Source organism: Aulonocara stuartgranti, assembly GCF_965226115.1.
Source record: "Aulonocara stuartgranti genome assembly, chromosome: 8".
NCBI classification, from domain to species: domain Eukaryota; kingdom Metazoa; phylum Chordata; class Actinopteri; order Cichliformes; family Cichlidae; genus Aulonocara; species Aulonocara stuartgranti.
The window spans coordinates 30,709,400-30,729,070 of NC_138959.1; the positions used below are offsets into that span (position 1 = coordinate 30,709,400).

General features: G+C 45.5%; 1 protein-coding gene across 2 annotated transcripts; it reads right to left on the reverse strand.

Annotated features, from left to right (window-relative positions):
- Positions 1 to 1,813: 1,813 nt before the first annotated feature.
- ipmkb (inositol polyphosphate multikinase b) lies at positions 1,814 to 18,246 on the reverse strand. 2 transcript variants are annotated; one of them, XM_082544220.1, is made up of 6 exons: positions 17,025 to 18,246; positions 13,034 to 13,119; positions 11,229 to 11,325; positions 10,509 to 10,681; positions 5,474 to 5,555; positions 1,814 to 4,983 (listed from the first exon to the last, which is right to left on the reverse strand). In XM_082544220.1, exons 1-6 carry the CDS (start codon positions 17,239 to 17,241, stop codon positions 4,229 to 4,231), a joined length of 1,410 nt encoding a protein of 469 aa, XP_082400346.1. In that variant the 5' UTR covers positions 17,242 to 18,246; the 3' UTR covers positions 1,814 to 4,228. The 2 variants fall into 2 exon arrangements, with proteins under 2 accessions (XP_082400346.1, XP_082400347.1); XM_082544221.1 differs by lacking the exon at positions 17,025 to 18,246 and adding an exon at positions 16,590 to 16,734.
- Positions 18,247 to 19,671: the final 1,425 nt, after the last annotated feature.

Here is a 19,671-nt window from a genome sequence, read left to right on the forward strand (position 1 = left end):
AGATGTTAATGCAAGTTAGTGTGAGTGGATAGGGAAATGGTGCAGCTGATTCTTATCTGGTGTGAGGTTAATACAGCCACGGAGTGATGTTGGGGTCGCGGTGGAGCTGTCCGTCCACGTACAGCCGGTCCACAGCGATGACAGCGCGGGAGCCCTTCTGGATGAAGCCACGTCGGATTGGGAGTGTAACCTTCACCCATACATCTATGCTTGCTAACCAAGCTTACTGGCCTTACCTGATAACAAAGTACTTTACACTTTGGTCCAAATACCATAACTTCTAATCCCCAAAACGATTAAGATTGGAGCGGCTAGTTTCAAATACGGAGTCCAAAACCAAGCACTGCACTGCAAGACAGTTTTTCGATTTAAAAATAATTATCAAAATATCTCTTATATTGCTAAAATGGTTAAAGAAAAAAGGTTCTGTCCTAACCATTTTAATCAAAAACAGGAGTATGTAGTAATCAGGCAGCATGGCTGTGTTCTGGTGTCAGGAAAGACGCAGCTGGTCAAACTGTTTATATGTTTATTGTTGAAAAAACAATGGACAGAGGGAGTTGCACTGTTTTTGTCGCCTCTAATCTCTTTTCTTCAGCCTCTTCATCATACAAATCCAGTAAATGAAAATTCAGACCATTTTATAATTCCACAAAGACGATTTAAGAGCTCAGAGTCCTAGGGTACAGGGACCGTCCACGTTCAGTCCAGTGCTGAAAGAGGAGCTGCTCCACAGGAAGTGCTCACAGCAAGCTTTCAGTCATCAGCCTCACATCTCAGTTTCCTTCAAGTGACACAAACACACTTAAGTAAATCAGTGTTATCACTCAAAATAACTGTGCTGGATGAAAGGACAGTTAATGTGAACCACAGTTTGTATTTAAAGCTTTCATTAAACCCATCTCAGGTTTAATGGTACTCCTGTGTCTGCAGCTCTGTCCAGCTGAAATGGTAAATGGCCTGTATTCGTATAGCGCTTTACTCTACATTCAGTCATCCACCCATTCACACACTGCAAGCTACATTGTAGCCACAGCTGCCCTGGGCTACACTGACAGAGGCGAGGCTGCCGGACACTGGCGCCACCGGGCCCTCTGACCACCACCAGTAGGCAACGGGTGAAGTGTCTTGCCCAAGGACACAACGACCGAGACTGTCCAAGCCGGGGCTCGAACCAGCAACCTTCCGATTACAAGGCAAGCTCCCAACTCTTGAGCCACGATCGCCCCCACTGAACATTGTAGGAGATTACCAGAGGTCTTCCCATGTCACACGAAAACTCAAATACTGCCAAAATGATTCTGATTGGCTGAAAAGATCAGAACACCCTCATGGTAACTGAGGATCACATGATGAAGCTCATGCTGGCTTAAATTTCTCCTCTCTGCAGTTTGCTGTGACTCTTCACTTTCCCTCTGCTGCTACATGTTCACTGGAGTAAGCCTCAAAATTAAATGTGGTGTATGCCAGTGTGCAAAAAACATCCTGGATTTGCCTCATTGTGACTTCCAGTTCCTGAAAAGTAAAACCAGGCTGAAGGATGGTTGGAGCCTGATGTAAACATACCTGAACAAATGAGGCTCAGGAGCAGATTAAACCTTTGAACCGAAGCTCTTTTTCCTGAAGAGATTCAGAACAGCACTCTGCATCCACATTTCCTTCTTCTAACTCACTAAACAGAGAGTTTGATTCGATATGTCAACTTTATTTTCAACATTTTGAATCTTACCTTCCTGTTAGAGCAAAGGTCATATGTAAAGCTCTTTAAGATGAACAATGCAGTCTTGTTTTAAAAAGCAGACAAGCACTCAAAGCAGATTAAAGTTTTTATTCACTTTGACTTTATATTACAGTTGAGATGCAAATGAATAAATTTGGGTAATTAGGCAGATTGTTGTTACAATTTAGTCAGTGATTCGGACTTTTTCAGTTTGCACCTAAAGTACTGTAAGAGATCGATGCACAAATGAGTGAAGGAAGAAAACAACAACAACGACAGAGACAATATGATATGCTTCATCTGATTGGCTGTAAAGTGAAGCAGGAATAAGATGAGAAATGTCACAAACCTGTGACCAGTGTTAGCAGACCAACACGCTGGTGTCATCAGGTTCATGTTGGGAACAAAGCGGACGTGATGTTGGTAAAGCTGCCTGCCTGCACCGACACGCCGGGCCCAGGGACACGCCCTGACTCGGTTAACGATTAAGCAATGCCCTTCTGTTAGTTAGCCACGACACAGCAGGCCCAGAGTCACAAGCTGCCACAATGATCATGATCCAGATGTGTTACCAGAAAATAAGGCAGCGCTTAAAAAAAAAATTCCCGTAAACATCCTTTAAGAGATTAACCTAAAATCAATGGAAATTATAAAAAAGAAGCAAAGTCAGAGAAAAGTGTCAACCTTTGCTTTTGGTTCACATTACAGTTCAAACACATTTCATCAGTTTCATTTACAAAACATCAGGATTTTGAGATTTTCCTTATGTCATGTGATTCAGCTGGAGTTATGGTGCCGAGGCGAGACGGTCTCAGCGTCACAGCGTTCACACAACGCAACAGCATCAATCACGAGCACCGCCGAACGCTTTTCCAGAACGCTGCCTTATATCAGCAGGGGGATTATTGCCATTCCAGGTCAAAGACAGGAGGGGCTGGGATTCCAAAATAAAAGACAGGAAGCAGATATTTCAGCACTGAATTTACAAGAGATAAAAAAATACTCGTTGACAATTTAAATAAACTTTGAGATCGTGACAAAAGGTCACATTTTTAAGAAAAGCAGTCTTCGACTGTTACTACTCGTTCTCACCCACATCCAGCGGGGACTTCCTGTTCCCGGAGCTGCATCACCATTTCTAAAACACTATTTCCAGCTTTCTTTTTTAATATTAGCCTCGTTACCAAGACCAAGGACTGCAAGAAAACCCGGAGCAGCTTTGGGGCCTGAACTTGGTGTGATACAGTCGTCTGCAGCAGGCTCCATCCTACCAAAGCACTAACAAACACAAAGCTGCCCTCAGCTGAGAGTCGTGTAAGAACGAGTTGGGATCACGCACAGAGCTTTTTCCTACAATCTTAAAACTATCCTTAGGGAATCATCTCAGCTTATACCACAAGCACATCGTGTATTAATCAGTGCAGCACGTCCCTTCTACCAGCCAGCCAGCCAGCCAGCCAGCCACACACACACACACACACACACACACACACACACACACACACACACACACACACACGATCCCTTCACAGTTATAATGGCTGATTTTCCAATTGTTACCCAGTTAGAAATGAATTCCTCACACGATCAACTTAAAATCACTGACCTAAGCTAACAACAGAACAATGGCACTGGAGTCATCACGACAAATCCAAATGTAGAGAAAAGCAGACGGGCGTCTGGAAGGATGATATGGCAGCTCGACGTTTACGAGGACAGAAGCAGCCACGGTGAAAGACGACAGGTCAACGCCGAGGTCGACATCGATGAGCTCGATCGTGTCCAAGATCAAACAAGCCATGGCTGAGACGGGATGAGGAGCACGGTGGCACTAACATTAAGCTGTTTCTTACAGTAAATACCTGAGTTAGACATGTTTAGACAGTGGTATGAACAACAACGGTGGAGCAGGCCCGCCTCATCCCTGACTCACGTCTGCTTTCCAGCCCTGGTTTAGGAATCTGACGCCACACTGTAAACATAAATGAATCCAGTTAAGCCCTGTGAATGATAAGATGATCAGGAAGTGTCAGCATGAGCAGTGGAGCTTTAGGTAGTTTACAGACAGACTGCATAGAAGTCACCACAATCCTGACCCTGTGAATCCAGGAACAACAAAATCCCTCCGTCTGCACAGCTGCCCGGAAACATCAGGACTGAGGTGGTGGGTGGATCTGTGGTCTGCAGCTCGCTCTTGAAAGCGAGACACCGCAGAGCCAGCGTTATCAGAGGTACGGTCGACACCTTCCCATCCTTTTACACTACGTGCCGTCACAGTTTCACTGGCCGTGGCATCAGATACTCAAACCACTGATCGCTGAGGTCAGGTGACCCTGTGTGAGCATCAGTGAGCTGCAGACGCGGCGTGTGAGGTCCTAATGCCTTCATGGGTTGGTTAGTGCATGTCGTGCTGAACACAGCTGCCCAGTCGCCTCCACTGCACACACACAGTCAGGTGAGATGATGCTTCGTCGTTTCAGCAGGAGGCGGGGTTTGTTTGAGCGAGCTCTACGCTGCATCACACAGGATCTGCTCCAGCACCGTCAGCAGGCGCTTCAGGCCGTAGATGTAGCCGTGATCCTGGCTCTCACTCGGGAAAACATGAGCAAAGTCGATCATCCTGACCTCCACGTCTCCTGCGCCGCTCTCCGTTTCGTCGCCTCCTCGGTCCTCCGCCTCCTCCCCGCTCCTCCTGCCGTCCTCTCTGTCCACATCCTTCTCTTGCAGTTGGGATTTGTTTCCGTTCCCATTAGGTGGTCGTTGCAGCTCACGCGACTGTTTCCATGCAGAGTTGTCCTCCTCACCCGGTGCTGAGACGCCGTCTCCAGACACGGCGCTCACAGCACCACCGTCTCCCCTGTGACCGTCCTCACCTTTCCTGCGATTGGAATAAACAGCGTCCAGGCTGTAGTCCCAGTGCTCTGCCACCTGGATGTTGTTGTTGTTGTACTCGGCCACTTCCTCTCCTTGCCCCAGCTTTCCCTGTCGGACTTTCCGCTCTGTGCCGCCTTCACCTGATGACAAAGACGTGGGTGTTTTTAACATCACAGTGGGGCTGATGGATGGACTGCTGAGGAGGGACGACAGGGAGGATGAAGAGACAGAGGAGGGCAGGCCCTCGTAGACAAACAGAAGGGAGCTGGCATAGAAAGTCAGCTGGTGCTGGGACTCGAACCAGCGAAGGATCCGCTGCACTCTGCGGATGCTCGCCGCCACGGCGTCCTTCCTCAGGCTAACTCCATTATGGAAGAATTTAGACAAGCCTGGTGGACAGGAGAAGACGCTCAAAAACAATAACACCAATAATAATAACAATAACACACAATAACTCAAGCGCAGCCTGTGTCTCCACTATGTGTGCCACTGTAACACATTACTGTAATCACGCTGCACACTGATATGTACACCATGCTAACACAGGCCCGATCAGAAGTTTCACATCAGCTGAAAAATGGTACAAAATCCTATTTTGCATGTTTGAATCTTAACAAGGTTCCAGGAAGAAATGAGAGAGACACAAACGAGGTTTAACAATATCAGGCTGGAGCCCCTTTGTTCCTTCAGACCTGCCTTTGACTGGCACAGACTCACACAGCGTCCACATCCCAGCACTGAGATCGGGTGAATGTGGAGGAGCATTCAATGTCATGTTCAACAAACTACAGCATGATATGGGCTTCAGGACATGCTGCGTGGAGGAGTAAAGGCCCTGTTTAAATTTCATCAAACATACAGTCTCACACACATACATACCATCTTTAAGAGTGTCCTTAACCAATCCTCTTCCATAATGCTGATCATAGGAGTCGAAAGTGTCCGTGCACACCTTGTACACCTGAGAATACAAGAAAATCTCACATTAAAACAAACGTCTGCATTAGTTTTGGTTTGAAACACAGTGTCACTGTTCTCAGAGTCACTTATTCAGCAGCTGGCAGCAAACCAGAAGGTTCCTGGACTTCCTGCTGAGACGGCACAACAACATCTGTGAGCTGTGACGAGGCCTGATCGGTCAGGACTTTGTGATGGATTTCAAACTGATTGAAGACAGTGGGCCAATGAGAGAACGGGACCTGAAGGCTGCCTCCACCTAGTGGCCCAGAACTACACAAATGTGTGTGCGTGCGTGTAACTCTGCAGCAGTGGTTCGAGCTCAGACGCTTCTGTTAATGTGCTGAATGCAGAGTTACATACCGACACAGCTTCAGAGCCGCGACTCAAACACTGAGCAGCTCTTTCAGACTGACATTTCTGTCCACAAACCCATGCAATGCATGCTGGGAGCCTTTTACGTCTGCAATCCCATGATCATGAACTATAAGGGGATTCACTACAATCTAAAAATCAAGACAGCCATGACAAAGATTCCACAAATTAAAAACAACCCTCAAAATGCATTTAGAGCCAAGCTAACTGAATCAACTGTCAGAGATTTATTTTAGCATAATAAGACATGCTGTCTTCTGTTTCCGTCATCAGGAAGAGAGTGATCAGCAAACAGCAGCATCCTCTCTACGTAAACAACTGAAGTAGACAGGAACGCCCTCAGATCAGTGCGCTAACCTCTGATGGTAGCAGATCGTGATGATGCAGACCCACACCGCTCCTGTCAGTAGCATACAGCGCCACTGTAATGCTGATGAATGTTTACAGCATTTAGAATCAGTCTATAGAGAGCACTCTAACTTTAGCATTACTAAGGTATTAGAAAAAGCTTAATTTATCATTTATACAGCATTACTCCTCCATAGTATGGCTTTCATAAACACTCATATGATTATGACTGTGACGATTACCAGCAGTGATAACTGTACACAAGGGGTGCAACGATACTCGTATGGATATTGAACCGTTCGATACAGAGCTTTCGGTTCGGTACACATATGTATCGAACAATACAAAAGTTTTAATTTATTTTATCAACTTTCCTTCTGACGGTGCTGTCTGTGTTGAGCGCTCAGTGGATCTGCGCTCGACAGTGCAGCCTAGGCGGAGTAGTCGAACGCAGATTCACTGAGCGCAGGGCAAGCTAGCGAGACAGAAGCTAAGCTCGTTGCAACATGGCAAATTGAACCTCCCCCACCCTCATTCAGATCTGACGTTTGGAATTATTTTGGTTTTCATGTGACGTATGACCCTGAAGGTAAGCGCGTCATGGACTAAAGTAAAACAGTATGTTGGATGTGCCACGCAATGCTCAATTACATGGGTGGGAGCTAGTGTGTTAGCGCAGTTAGCTCGTTAGCGTGTTGGCCGTCCAGGCCCACGCACGGGGCGATCCGCGGTAGCTCGTTAACGGAGATTTGCCGTGTTGTGGCGTTAACGTCATTTCAGATTAAGGCTGACAGCACTAGTGGGAACACAACGAATATGACTGCACATTTACTCCGACATCATCCTAGTGCAAAGACAAGTGGAAGCAGACAACAAGCATGCATGCTACAAACTTTACCCGAGTCATTTAGACAGCCGTTAGCACAGGATTCTCCTTATGGGGACCTGATATGTTTAATATGCTGCTGAGAATATAGCCCAGAAGAAGCGTATAGTAGAGCTTTTATTTTGAAAGAGACATTTCTCTGTAATAAACTCTCTTTTCCAAAGATGAGGGATTCCTCCATCAGATAGATTTATTTTTTTATTACTTTGTTTCAGCAACATTAAATTTAAAAACTGTACTTTTGAGTTAAAATATATATTTATAATTTTAATAAATGACAAATTAAAAAGGCACGAACATTTTTTTGTATCGAAAAAATATCAAACCGTGAATTTTGTGTATCGTTGCAGCCCTACTGTACACGGTGTAACTAGTGTGATGTTATTGTAAAATGTTTCCCAGATTAGCATTTTTAAACCTTTTTGCTTTTACAATAGAACTTTATTTTTACTGAATAATCAGTGTTTGGTTTAAAGCTGCACTAAGGTGTTTGTCACCAGCAGAGGGCAGTACAACAACCTACACACAGACATGACGTTTGGTGATGAAGTCCAACGTTCAGTCCTGTGAACACGCTGTTGTTATTGCTCTAACCGAAGTTTAACGTTTGGGAGAATGAGCTGTGGTGAATTATTTATTGCCTTTCCTCGTTAGCCGTGTTCCCCATTTCAACCTGAATATTAGTGGGCGGGGCCAACATGGGTTCAAGCAACATCTGTATCCCTACTCCAGACCTTCCCCATTCATATTACACCAGAGCCATTAGGAATTAGATTTCTGTAATTCCAGAATGAATCTCCAGTTCGGGCATAAATAATGTTATCTAAAGTTTACACTTTTATTACTTACAGTTTAAGCCTAAAGAGTGGTGCTGACAGATTTCTTTCATTTACTTACCAAAATAAACCGAGACATATTCTTTTTCTTATATTAAAAAATATCTATTATGTGTGGAGCTTCTCACTGGTCCGGCCCACCTAAGATCAAACTGGGCTGTATGATGGAAACTGCTCTTGCAGTGTTCAGTAATATTAGAAAAGAACTATATAAATGGCAGTGCATGTGATACTCATACACTCACATGGACACTGCAAACATGTTTGTTTAACTGACCTCAGTAAAACATGCGTAGCCTCATACTTTAGACCAACACAAACAGGTTTCTTTGGCTCCCTGGGACATGTTTGCTGTGCAGTGTCCCATTGTTCTGTACAGAAGCCTTCTCTGCAGACACCACATGATAAACACTGAGCACTCAGCTAAAGTCCACATGCAGACATCACATTTTATGAGCCGTTTACAAAGGGTGTGGAGCTATAAAGCTGCTGCTCCGTCAGCCCATCGGTCGATGCTAAACACTCTTCACATCATCTAGAAACTTATTACTCATTTCTGCAAAACACATTCATGACGTCTCAGCACTGAATCACACGTATCCTTCCCCTCTTTCATACCGCAACCTCTCTCACCCTGTAAACCGACCGGCCGTCTGTATCCACTGTGAGCGAGACACAACTGAAGCCATAGCGGCTCAAATGTCGCCCTGGTTACCGAGATCTGCATTGGGTGATGAGGACCAGACCTTCAACAGATCCGAGGAACGACATCTGAGATCTCCACCATGAAGGACGCAGTCCTAGAAACAGCAAAGATACTGCACAGGACCCTAAAGCTCCCAGGCCTCTGGCAGAGGATCACGCACAGGGATTTCATTTTTTTACATCTCTGTATGTGTGTGCGTCTCATTTTTGCTACATTTGATCTTAAACAGACAGAAGCAAAGGGGAGAAAATGTATCTAATGTGACAGAGCTGGTGTTACAGGGTTAAAGGGTGCTAAATAGAAAGTTTGGGGAAAAGCCCCAAAATCCAACCTTCGTGTCACCATTAGTTCAGTCTACATGAGCCTCTGTACTTTATGCTCACCTCAGATTAGCCCCAGACACAGAACAAGTGGGCTCTTCACTAGAAACTTGTTTGGCGGCCTTTGCACTTCATGGCTCTCTGGCCTTTGACCCAGACACATCACACCAATAAGAGGAGAAGTGAAAACAAGTTTGCAAAGATCATCAACACATTCACACCACAGCAAAGAAGCTGGAGGTGTGGAAACACTGAATGCAGTCCTGGAGTCAGAGCTCAGCGGTGTGGCACATTCAGATGAATGCTTTTAAACATCTGTTCAAAGACAAACAAAGGACAGTATCAGAGTGAGCATGAAGCCCAACGCTGGCTGTATCACTATCACACTCTAGCCCTAACCAGCACTCCTACTGCGGATGATGACGATGACAAGTTGTAATGGAAACTGATCGACCTGATAAAGGTTTCGCTATGTGACTCTCTTTCAAACAGATAAGCTGTCTCTGTCGTTCCTCTTATCTGTTGGTTTGGTGTGGACAGTGGGTGTGACTGTGTGTGCATGCACATGGAAGCGCCACGCACTGTTCAGCTGATTTATTACAGGGTTAAAGATTAACCCATTTCCAGGTCCACTCCACGGCATTTCTCAGGACAAACGTTACTCGTTTTCCTGATTGTAGTGATTTGTGACCCTGTGCAGCAAAGATATTTCCTCCTGCAGACATCAGCTTTACTAATACTGTGAAAATAAAGATGCGAGTCTGTGTTGGAACCAACACCAGCCTTTCTACATGCACGTTCTTTGTTTGCATGCAAGCAGCCGTCTTAGCAGATGTAACTAGCAAAGGTGTCTAAACGTGCTGGTAAAAAGATGCAACTTTTACAGCCGAGTCAATGCACAGTTGCATTTTACATACTAAGCACCTTCAGCTTCTCTGACACGAAAGACACTGAAACATGTGCGAGTCATAAGATCAGTCAACACATTAGACCCACAGCCTGCAGAACAAGCCCATCGTCCTCCCTCCACCGGCGTGCTGACAGCGGCGTTGGTCGTTTTCCAACTGCACTGTCATGAATGTCAGCATTTAACATGCTGACTGAGGTCTGATGGCAGCCATGTTGCTCTTGGGTTTTTGGAGCAGTGCACTGATGTTGGGGTGAACTTGCCTCCACTCTGACTGGCAGCTGTTTCCTCTCATTACCAAACGTTCTCTCTCGGTGTTTCCAGAGTGATGGGCAGCAACAGCTGCTTCTCTAAGATCACTGCTGATGTTTCTCCTCCACAAACTGCTTTCAGAGAGGTGCTCACACAGTTACCAGTGATATTCGACTGCACCTTCTACTCACCTTCTTAACTCCTACAGAAACACTCGGGGGGATATTTGGCTCGTCACACAAAGACTCTGCATTTGGACTTTTCACACCGACTGATCTGCAGGCCTGTGCGTGCTTTTACTGTCACAGCACCATGACTCAAACTCACCCTCAAGCCAAGCACCAGGAACCCGATCTCCTCCATCAGCGGGTATTTTCTGATCTGCTGTTCCCGTTTCTCCTGTGAGGCGTACGGATCATAGCTCCGCTGGCCCAGCTTCACATCCATGATACAGGGTTTGATGAAGTGACGAGTCACATCCTCCAGCTTCAGGTACAGGTCTGTCAGTCACAACAGAAGCTGTTAGTTTGTCTCGTTTTGTCTGATTGTTGGTGAAATGCTGAACGTTCACGGAGCTTGTTGGCATATCAGCGTGAGTTTTATTTTAAAAAATCTACCTCATGTAAGAATACAATGATATGAAGACACACCCGCAGTGCAACACCTACACCAACAATCACATCTGGATGCACCAGGATGAACACGAATCACGTGCTGAAGCTTTCACAGCTCTCATCGAGGCTCTAACATACAGTGGTTTTCTCTTTGACTCTGCGGACAGCTACAGATCCTTACTGAGAGACTGACCGTTTCCTGTTACAGTAAAATGTCAGTGTCTGTACTGGTATTTGGAGCTGGAGGTCCCAGCGTACACTGGGTCCGAAGCTCTCAGGTTTCTGTTTGCTGATCTGAGACATCTTTGCTTACACGCAGGTAAACAGTGTGTGCAGAGAGGAGACAGTTAAACTCACTATTAGCTTTTTTTGTCTTTTGTCCGTAGCGGCTAATGCTAGCTGTTGTCTGTGTGATGCCACAGTACGGCCTTACCGTTGGGCCTGTCAGGAGAGGACCAGGTGCCGTAGTATCTGGGCAGATAAGTCTGGAGCTCGAGAAGACAGGGATCGCAGCAGTCCTCTGCATAAACCTAGGACAGAATGCCATACGATGGTTTATCTCTATGTGAATAAGTACCTGCCAAAGCTTTTACAGTAACTAAAATCATCTCTCAGGACGGCATGAAGAAAAGGAAGACGGTGCAGCAAAGAACTGAACAATCTTCTTTGGTATTAGTGCCTCCCACGACGAAAATAATATTCAGGCTCTTTATAGTAAGTGCAAAGAGGTCAGTGTACTGGAAGCGAAGGGTGGCTACATCTGTTGATACTGGGACTGTTTAAAAAACAGAGAGCAAGCATGTGTTTGATGACACTGCCTCCTGAGCTCAGTAAAGTTTTGGAAACTGGGAGCGATGCTGGTCAGTGTGGGCCTGCTGCTGGGATCCCGTCAAACGACAGCCACACGTTCGCCTCAGACTCCGTCCTGACACAGCTCTAAAGAAAACAGTGAAGCAGCTCACTGTGGCTGCCTGTACTGATAATTCTTCATCCATCCAACACCGGCTCAACTGACCACGAGCTACATCTGACCCGGTGACCCCGGGGGAACTTTAAGCAGCTGGTTAAACAGCTCCACCCGAGATCCAACAGCCTGGGTAGAACATATTTCAGCTTTATTGTGAGACAGCATCGTGCAGCTTCTGAAGGTCACAAGGTTGAGTTCAAGTGTGAAGTCATAAAGGCTACGTTCACACTGCAGGTGAAAGCGCATCAAATCCGACTTCTTTGACCCTCTGCGACTCATATCCATCATGGTGACAGTGTGAACGGCACAAATCCGATATTTTCAAATCCGATCTGGGTCACTTTCGTATGTGGTCCTGAATCAGATACATATCTGATGTTTTAGAAAGCGACTGCTGCTTGATGGTCACGTCGCATTAAATCCGTCTTTTACGTCACTGACGCAAGACGGACGCCAACTATCAGCGCCGGAGAAGACATCGCGAACCTTCCTGGCCCTCCAGTGAAACTGTTGGGAACAACGTGAACATTTTCTTTGTTCTGTATAATCTGCAGATTCTGACAGAAATCTGCAGCTATCCTCTGAAACAGCAACAAGGATCATTATTAGATTATCTACATTATTATGTCAATAACAAAATAACTTAAAGCAAAAACTGGGAAACGTGAAGTCCGAAGTCTTTATATTGAGGCCGTCAGTCACACATACTGTTGCTCTGGGTCTAAACAGAGCGCGCTGTGTGTGACGTCTTCTTTTGCGCATGCGGGCGCTTGAGCGTTCACACTAGAGCGCATTTGCTGTCGCATTTTATTTGTAGTGTGAACGAGCAGACAAAAACATCGGATTTGATCAAAAAATCGGAATTGAGCATCAAGACTTGCAGAGTGAACGTAGCCTAAGTTACACTTGAAATATAGGAGGGAAAAAACCAAGCAAACAAAAAACTGCCCAGGCTACTCTGGTGCTCGTCTGTGACTCACGCTGTAAACCTGCGTCCTCTGTGACAGCAGAGGTGCAAAACAAGGCTGTTAATGCCCTTCATGTACTTACTCAGCAGCATTTATAAGTCTGTTAACTTTATCACCAGAAACATGTTTACTGCTAATCTCCTTAAAATATCCCAGTTTTATTTTGAAAGCATAGCACACAAAGTTTAAAAACAATATTTTGAGACATAAATGTTGTTTTTATTTTTTGGGCCATTTTCAAAGAGACCATGTGACCCGGTACAGTGTGTGTGTGTGTGTGTGTGTGTGTGTGTGTGTGTGTACCATGCTGTAAAACTGCATCTCTCGTGGACCTCTGGGTGGAGGCTGAAGCTGTTTGAGGACTGTTCCATCTGGATGCTGCAAAATACCTGCAAGAAACACAAAAGACGGCACTGAAAGTGGAAACTTACAAAAATAATCTGTGTGAAAGGCCGATGGCTCCAGGTGCTGCACAGTAAGACGACGGTTTAAAGACACCTTAACAGTTTAACCATAAACAATTCATTCAGCACTGAGCTTTATGATAAAGTTCTTAAATCAAAGGTTTGACAGAAACGCACAGAGAGGAAAAATAAAGTACAACACTTAATGATTCACCACATTTCCACACATGACAAATACGAGCTCTCTGACACGTCACAAACACAGTCTCTTACAGTTTGCTGGTATTTTATTGGTGGGAATGTGTTGTGTTTGGACAATGACGGGCTGTTTCCTGCACAGAGGAAAATAACCACCATCAAGAAAATGTGCACAGACCTGCTATTTCACACAGGCCAAGAAAACGTATTCAGAATGCAAACATCCAGTCAAACGTGTCCTTTTAACCCTCCGGCTCACTACAATTAAGTCGGCTTGTGAGAATAGGGCAGGGCATTCAGGGAATTCAGAGCCAGTGGGTGTGTGTCACGTGGTACAGTCTATGCAAACCTCACTTAAACCAAACATATTTCCGGTCATTACGAAGAATCTTATGGAGACTGTTTCGTGTTGTTCGTGTTCACAGCAGCTCAGACCTGAAACCTGGACAGTGGCAGAGGAATCGTTTGCAAAAACACCTTCAACAGCACAGAAGCAGCAGAGGCCTGAAGACACAGTGGGAGGAGATTATACAAGCTCAACTTGTTCTACAACTGTCAAAAGCCGCAGCAGTCCTTTTCTACGCCCGTTAGCTGGAGCTTAAGTGCTCTTTGTTAATATTCATTCTGTTCTTGAGGTTGGTAACTTGCCCAAAGATACTTGACATGCAGACTGGCGGGGCCAGGGATCGAACCACCGACCTGATCAGCAGCTGACCTGCTCGACCTCCGAACACGCCGATGTTACTCTGCTGCCTCACTGACAGTGCACAACAATATTCAGATTAAAGAGGTTCATACGCACACACAAATGTTTGTTTGTTTATTTGTTTAAAACAAATATCCGAGTCAGCCAGCCTGATCAGCATAATCACTGCGTAAACATCTTCATTTATTCCCCATATTAACAAGTTACTGACTGGCAGTAAATCATCCATGTGAGCCGACACACCTGAACGTGAGCAGCCAAACAACAACATCTGATTCGGAGCTAACATTATGTCAGGCTTGAGTCCTGAGAATCACACTCTTCCTCTGACAAACAGCTTGAATACACTCGTATCGTATGAGAGTGATGTTAGAGCCACTGTCAGCTAACAGCTGCAAAAACAGCAGTGCTCAGTATCGCTGTCGCTGGACACTTTCACTGACTCCAGAGTTTTACAGCCTCCTTCAGGGCAGACAGACGTGGACACATATTGACAGCTGAGGTAAACAGCAGACTGACAGCATACACTCACTGCCAATCTGCAATGTACTGATATCTAGTGATGGGATTTTGCCCCTTGTACCTAAATAATAATCCAATAAACAGATAAACGTCTGATTTACAGGAAATAAATAAATAAAGTACTCTCAGTACTCATCCAGAGCAGGAGGTTCTCAAGCACAATGTTTCAGGCTGCAAGAAGCCAATCTCAAATATTTGGTGATTGTGAAACCACACAGCAGCAGATATGGAGTGATGAATGAGGAACACAGAGAGAAGCTGAACTGACAAGAGACGTGCAGCTGCATGAAAAACGTCTTTCTTAAAGCAAAATCTCAAAGTGATGGAGCTGTGAAGACGCGACTACGTCAGGTGGACAGAGCGCGGCTGTACGATGCCTGTGGCCTACGTGATCAAAGACCGCTGCACAACCATTGCTGTGAAACAGGCTGTGGGACACCTTTACAATTACTCTGTTGGATATATTTGTAATAATACTATCAACAGTCATATTGATTCGTGTGAAGCTGGCAACTAATCAAAATCCATCCATTTCTGTCTGACTGTAACTGTGTCATATAAAAGTGTCTCCAGTATTACAGGTACACATCTTTCATACCCTGATAACACTGGTAAAGTAATCCCATGTGTTGGCAACACTAAGACAAGTCCAGGTATCTCAGAGTCGAGCTCAAGCTGAAGTGTTCAGCAGTAGTTGCACACCTAAAAACAACAAAACTGCTTAGGCTACACTTGTGTCTACAGCTGACTCACGCTGTGTCACTACTGTTGCACTATGACCCTGCTGGGAACTTGATTCATACTTCAAATTAGGAAATATGTCATTGGTGACAGTAAGTCACTGGGAAAGGAGGATACTGACACTTATAAATGCTTCTGCCTGCAACCATCATCAAAGTGTTCTCCAGTCATTGTATCACACATAGGGATGGGTATCGAAAACCGGTTCTTGTTGAGAACCGGTTCCAACTGTTTCAGTTCCTTGGAAGTGTTTCCCCTTTTTGCAAACGATTCCCTTATCGATTCCAGTCGCCCCGAATGACGTCATCACGTTGCGGAGCGTCATTTACCTGGCAGGAAACACGGCGCGTAAGCGGCTCAAACGCTCAAAAGTTTGGTTAGACTTTACGAGAACGGATGACAACAGGGCAACTTGCAATACTTGCAAAGTAGATATTTCATTTAAGGGAGGAAACACTACGAATATGCAAAAGCATTTGCTCACAAAACACACGATGACCTTAAATGAATGTCGTGTTTTTAATTCCGCTCCGGACTCGTGAATCTCAACCCAGCAGCAGCGGTAACGTTTGCACGTCCTCTCCCGTTAATGCGGCAGGTAAATAATCAGCTAACAGTGCATATTATGTTAGCGCGATCTGCCTTATTACAAAACCATTACTGTGCATTTAGTGACCATGATGAGAGAGACAGAGTCTGGCTCAGATGCTGGCAGTTCTCGCTGCAGTCTACCGGCAGCGTCTCCTTTCAGGCCAGGATAGACGAATGTCACCGAGCAGTGACTCAGTTTGTGGTCAAAGGCTTGCACCATTTGCCACAGCAGATGCCCCCGATTTTAGGTAAGTGAATGTGTTTAATTGTAGGCAGGACATTACTGGATATTCTTGTGTAATTGCTACAGAATAATTTATGTTATACTTTGTTATTGCTACAGAAGAATATTTATTTTATTATTTTACATTTACATTTTTTTTTCCTGGGGACCCTGTGACACCCCATTGAAGAGCCGTAGGCTGGATCATTAAGATCTCACTGTTGGGTTTGTAAGGCCATGTTACTATACTATACATGTTATAAACTATACATGTTACATACTACTAAGTTCTAAGCTACTCGACCTTAGTGTTCTCCTTTTTTAAAGAGAATCGATAAAGAATTGAATCGTTAAACAGAATCGAAAATGGAATCGGAATCGTGAAAATCTTATCGATACCCATCCCTAATCACACATACAGAAAATATGTTTTCCTGAAATGTTGTGCTATAATTTTGAGTGTATAACGCTCACCCCTACACTGCAGCAAGCGGGACGATGGACAACTTTCTGAATTTTGGCATTTCAACGAACTCTCCAAATGATACTGTAGAGCGCGACGTTTGCAAAGCACAGAGAGAACTGCAAAGAGAAACTGACACATGTGTTCCTATCATGGAAACACTGAAAAAAGGTCCAGTGTGTAAGTTCGCTGTTTGCACACATGGACATTAGACACACGTCTGCTAAACAGTTGATGTCTCTTCTTTGGTGAGCGCGGATTCTATGAGGACAAACAAAGGAGTGAGTGTCTGCATGTAAAGGTGCGTTAACACCTGTCAGGATTAAGTCAGATCTCCGTTTGAATAACCAGCTAACATGAAGTCACACGAAGGCGAGCACAGAGGTGGTTCTGTGGCAGGACCTGTAAGTGCAGGGTGATCAGAGTCGTGTCCGCAGCTGACTTACCCACTTTATCCACTCCATACTTGTGACCCGCCACCTGATGTGACAGCGGGACGCAGCCGTTCAGGTGAGCCTGGCTCTGGAGCCCTGAGGGTGGCTGGCCGGGCTTTTCTTTAGGGGGTGCGCCTCCGGGGAGCCGAGAGGTCACCCCACCCGCGGAGGAGCTGTGGGCCAGCGCGACAGAGGACTCCATCATCATCTGAGGCTGAGTTCTTGACATGTGTTTAAAACCGTGGATGTGCAGTGCTGGGCAAGAAAGTCACAAGCCAAACGTGTCATTCACATGCTGTCATTACGTAAAGCTCAGGCTACAGCCACGCGCAAATTCAACAAACTGTTCCCGGGCACGGTGCCGTCCAGGCGGGGACAGCACAGCGGCTGCGGCCGCTGCTTCGACCCCTGACACGAACCACGCTGACGGGCAGCGTCAGTGAGCGTACCCCCGCTGTGAGCGCCGGGGAACACGGGCTCTAAAGGCAGAGCTGATTTACTGACTCTCACATCTCGGACAGCAGCATAAATACATCCTGGCCACATCCCACTTCCTACCAGTGTCAGCGCACGCAGAGCCAAGGGCGACTTCCGCTCGCACACTCCAAAATAAAGCCGACCAACGTGGATAGATCATTCGGGATACACGGCACTGGCAAAGGACTAAACGTTATTTTACAAATGACAAGTTGGCTGTAGTTTTGTTCCAGTTGTACTCCTCTGTTTAACCCCAGAAGCCATTTATAAGCGTAAACAAAACTTCTTAGGGCTTTTATTATGGCGGTCAAGTCACACAACTTCCGGTCTCACGTTCTCCGAGTTCCGCCAGCTCCACTTCCTTGCTTCAGAGAAGTAAATACTGATGTCGGAGTAAACGGAGGTGCACGACACAGAGACCCTGTTCCACGCAGCAGCGAGTCGGACACGCGGCGTGATCAGAGACACACAGACATGACACGATAACCGTCCTCAGCCCGGCCTTGTTATCGATCCAGCCCATTAGGCTGCTAACAGTCCGTCCTCGCGGACACACCGCTGCTGTTCAAAGCCTTCAGCACGAGGGCCCTGCAGCTGCAAACAGGTCCGCGCGCTGTGCCGCAGTCCTAAAGCACTGATATGAAACGAGGTCGGCAGAGCCTTCCTCGGCCACAGATATCCAGGTCAGTGTAGGCGGCAGCCTCTACGTAACGAGCAGCTCAAAGCCTCCCACACGTTTGCGACACTTGCCAGTACTGTCGCAAAACCATCAATTTTCATCCACGAACGACAGCACGTGCCTTCATTTGCATTTTCCATGAAATACATTTTACTCTTACGTGACTACATATAAAAAGCGTGTCAGTGTTTCGGTTACAATCAGATATTACTGCGAGTCTAAAAATAAACTGTATTTGTATAACCCCAAAATAGTTAGAACGTGGTTTGAAGAAGACAGTACAAAAGATCAAAATCACAATAAAAAAATAGACTCACATAAAACCTGAACAAATCTGAAGTGAACATAATGGGACAGAGAAAACGAACTGTATAAAATAATATGCCTTTAGCTTAAATAAGTCAGTAATGACATGAGATACACTTTATTTGGGCACAGCAAACATATAACAAGTAGTTTGAACATGTGATGATCAGTGAGCAGCAGTGTGGCTTCATGCTGAGAAAGAGCACTACAGATATGGTGTTTATTATAGAGGAGGTCAGAAAGAGCTTCACTGTGTCTGTAAGGATGTGCATGAGGAGGCCAGGAGTGGCAGAGATATATGTGAGGGTGGTGCCAGAGAGACAGTGGTGAGGTGTTCACGGTGGTGGTGGGATCACACCTGGGATCTGCTCTGAGCTCCTTCCTCTTTGCACAGACTGTCAGATTAGGTCAGGCAGGCGTCTCTGTGGACTATGATGTTTGCAGGTGACATTATGATCCGCAGGGAGAGGTGGAAGAGCGTCCAGAGAGGTGGAGGTACGCTCTGGAGAGAAGAAGAATGAAAGTCAGAATGCACGTGGAGTGGAGAGTCATCAGAGCTGTGACAGTGCAGTCATGAAACACCAAACATATAAAGGCTTGTTTACATCATGTAGCCCTGCTCTGAAACACTGACATAGATGTAACTCTGTCTGTGAAGCTGGATTTAAGAAATAAGTGTTTAAAGTTTATCTCCTGTAAGTACAACATGTTACCTCACCAGGTTGGTTGACTTATATTAGCTTATGTTAGCTAACTAGTGACAGAATTGATAACCCAGTGGAAAATAAGGACACTAAAACTACACATCAGTTTAAGGGATCACCTTTACGCTGCCTCTGGCTGCAACAATGGGTTTTATGTTCACTTTCACTCTCTGTCTTTAGCAGTAAGTGGATCTTTGCTACTTGGCTAGCTGTACTAAAAGGGGAAGATTCACCTGCAAGCTGTAATGTCCACGTTTGTAAAGCAAACTTATAAATGACAACTGTGTGGAGGAGAGAACAGATGAGTTGCTTAAGGTATAAAAGATTTAATGTATTTGTCCTTGTCACAGTGGAGCTCCATCAGTCTGTCAGAGAAGGTCCTCTGCTGCCTGCTGTAAGTGGTGCAGAGGGTGGTCGAAAGCTTGCATAATGACCTCCTCTCCACCACAGCTTCAAATGTTTCCAGTGTGCAGCCAGTCACATGAACACATAG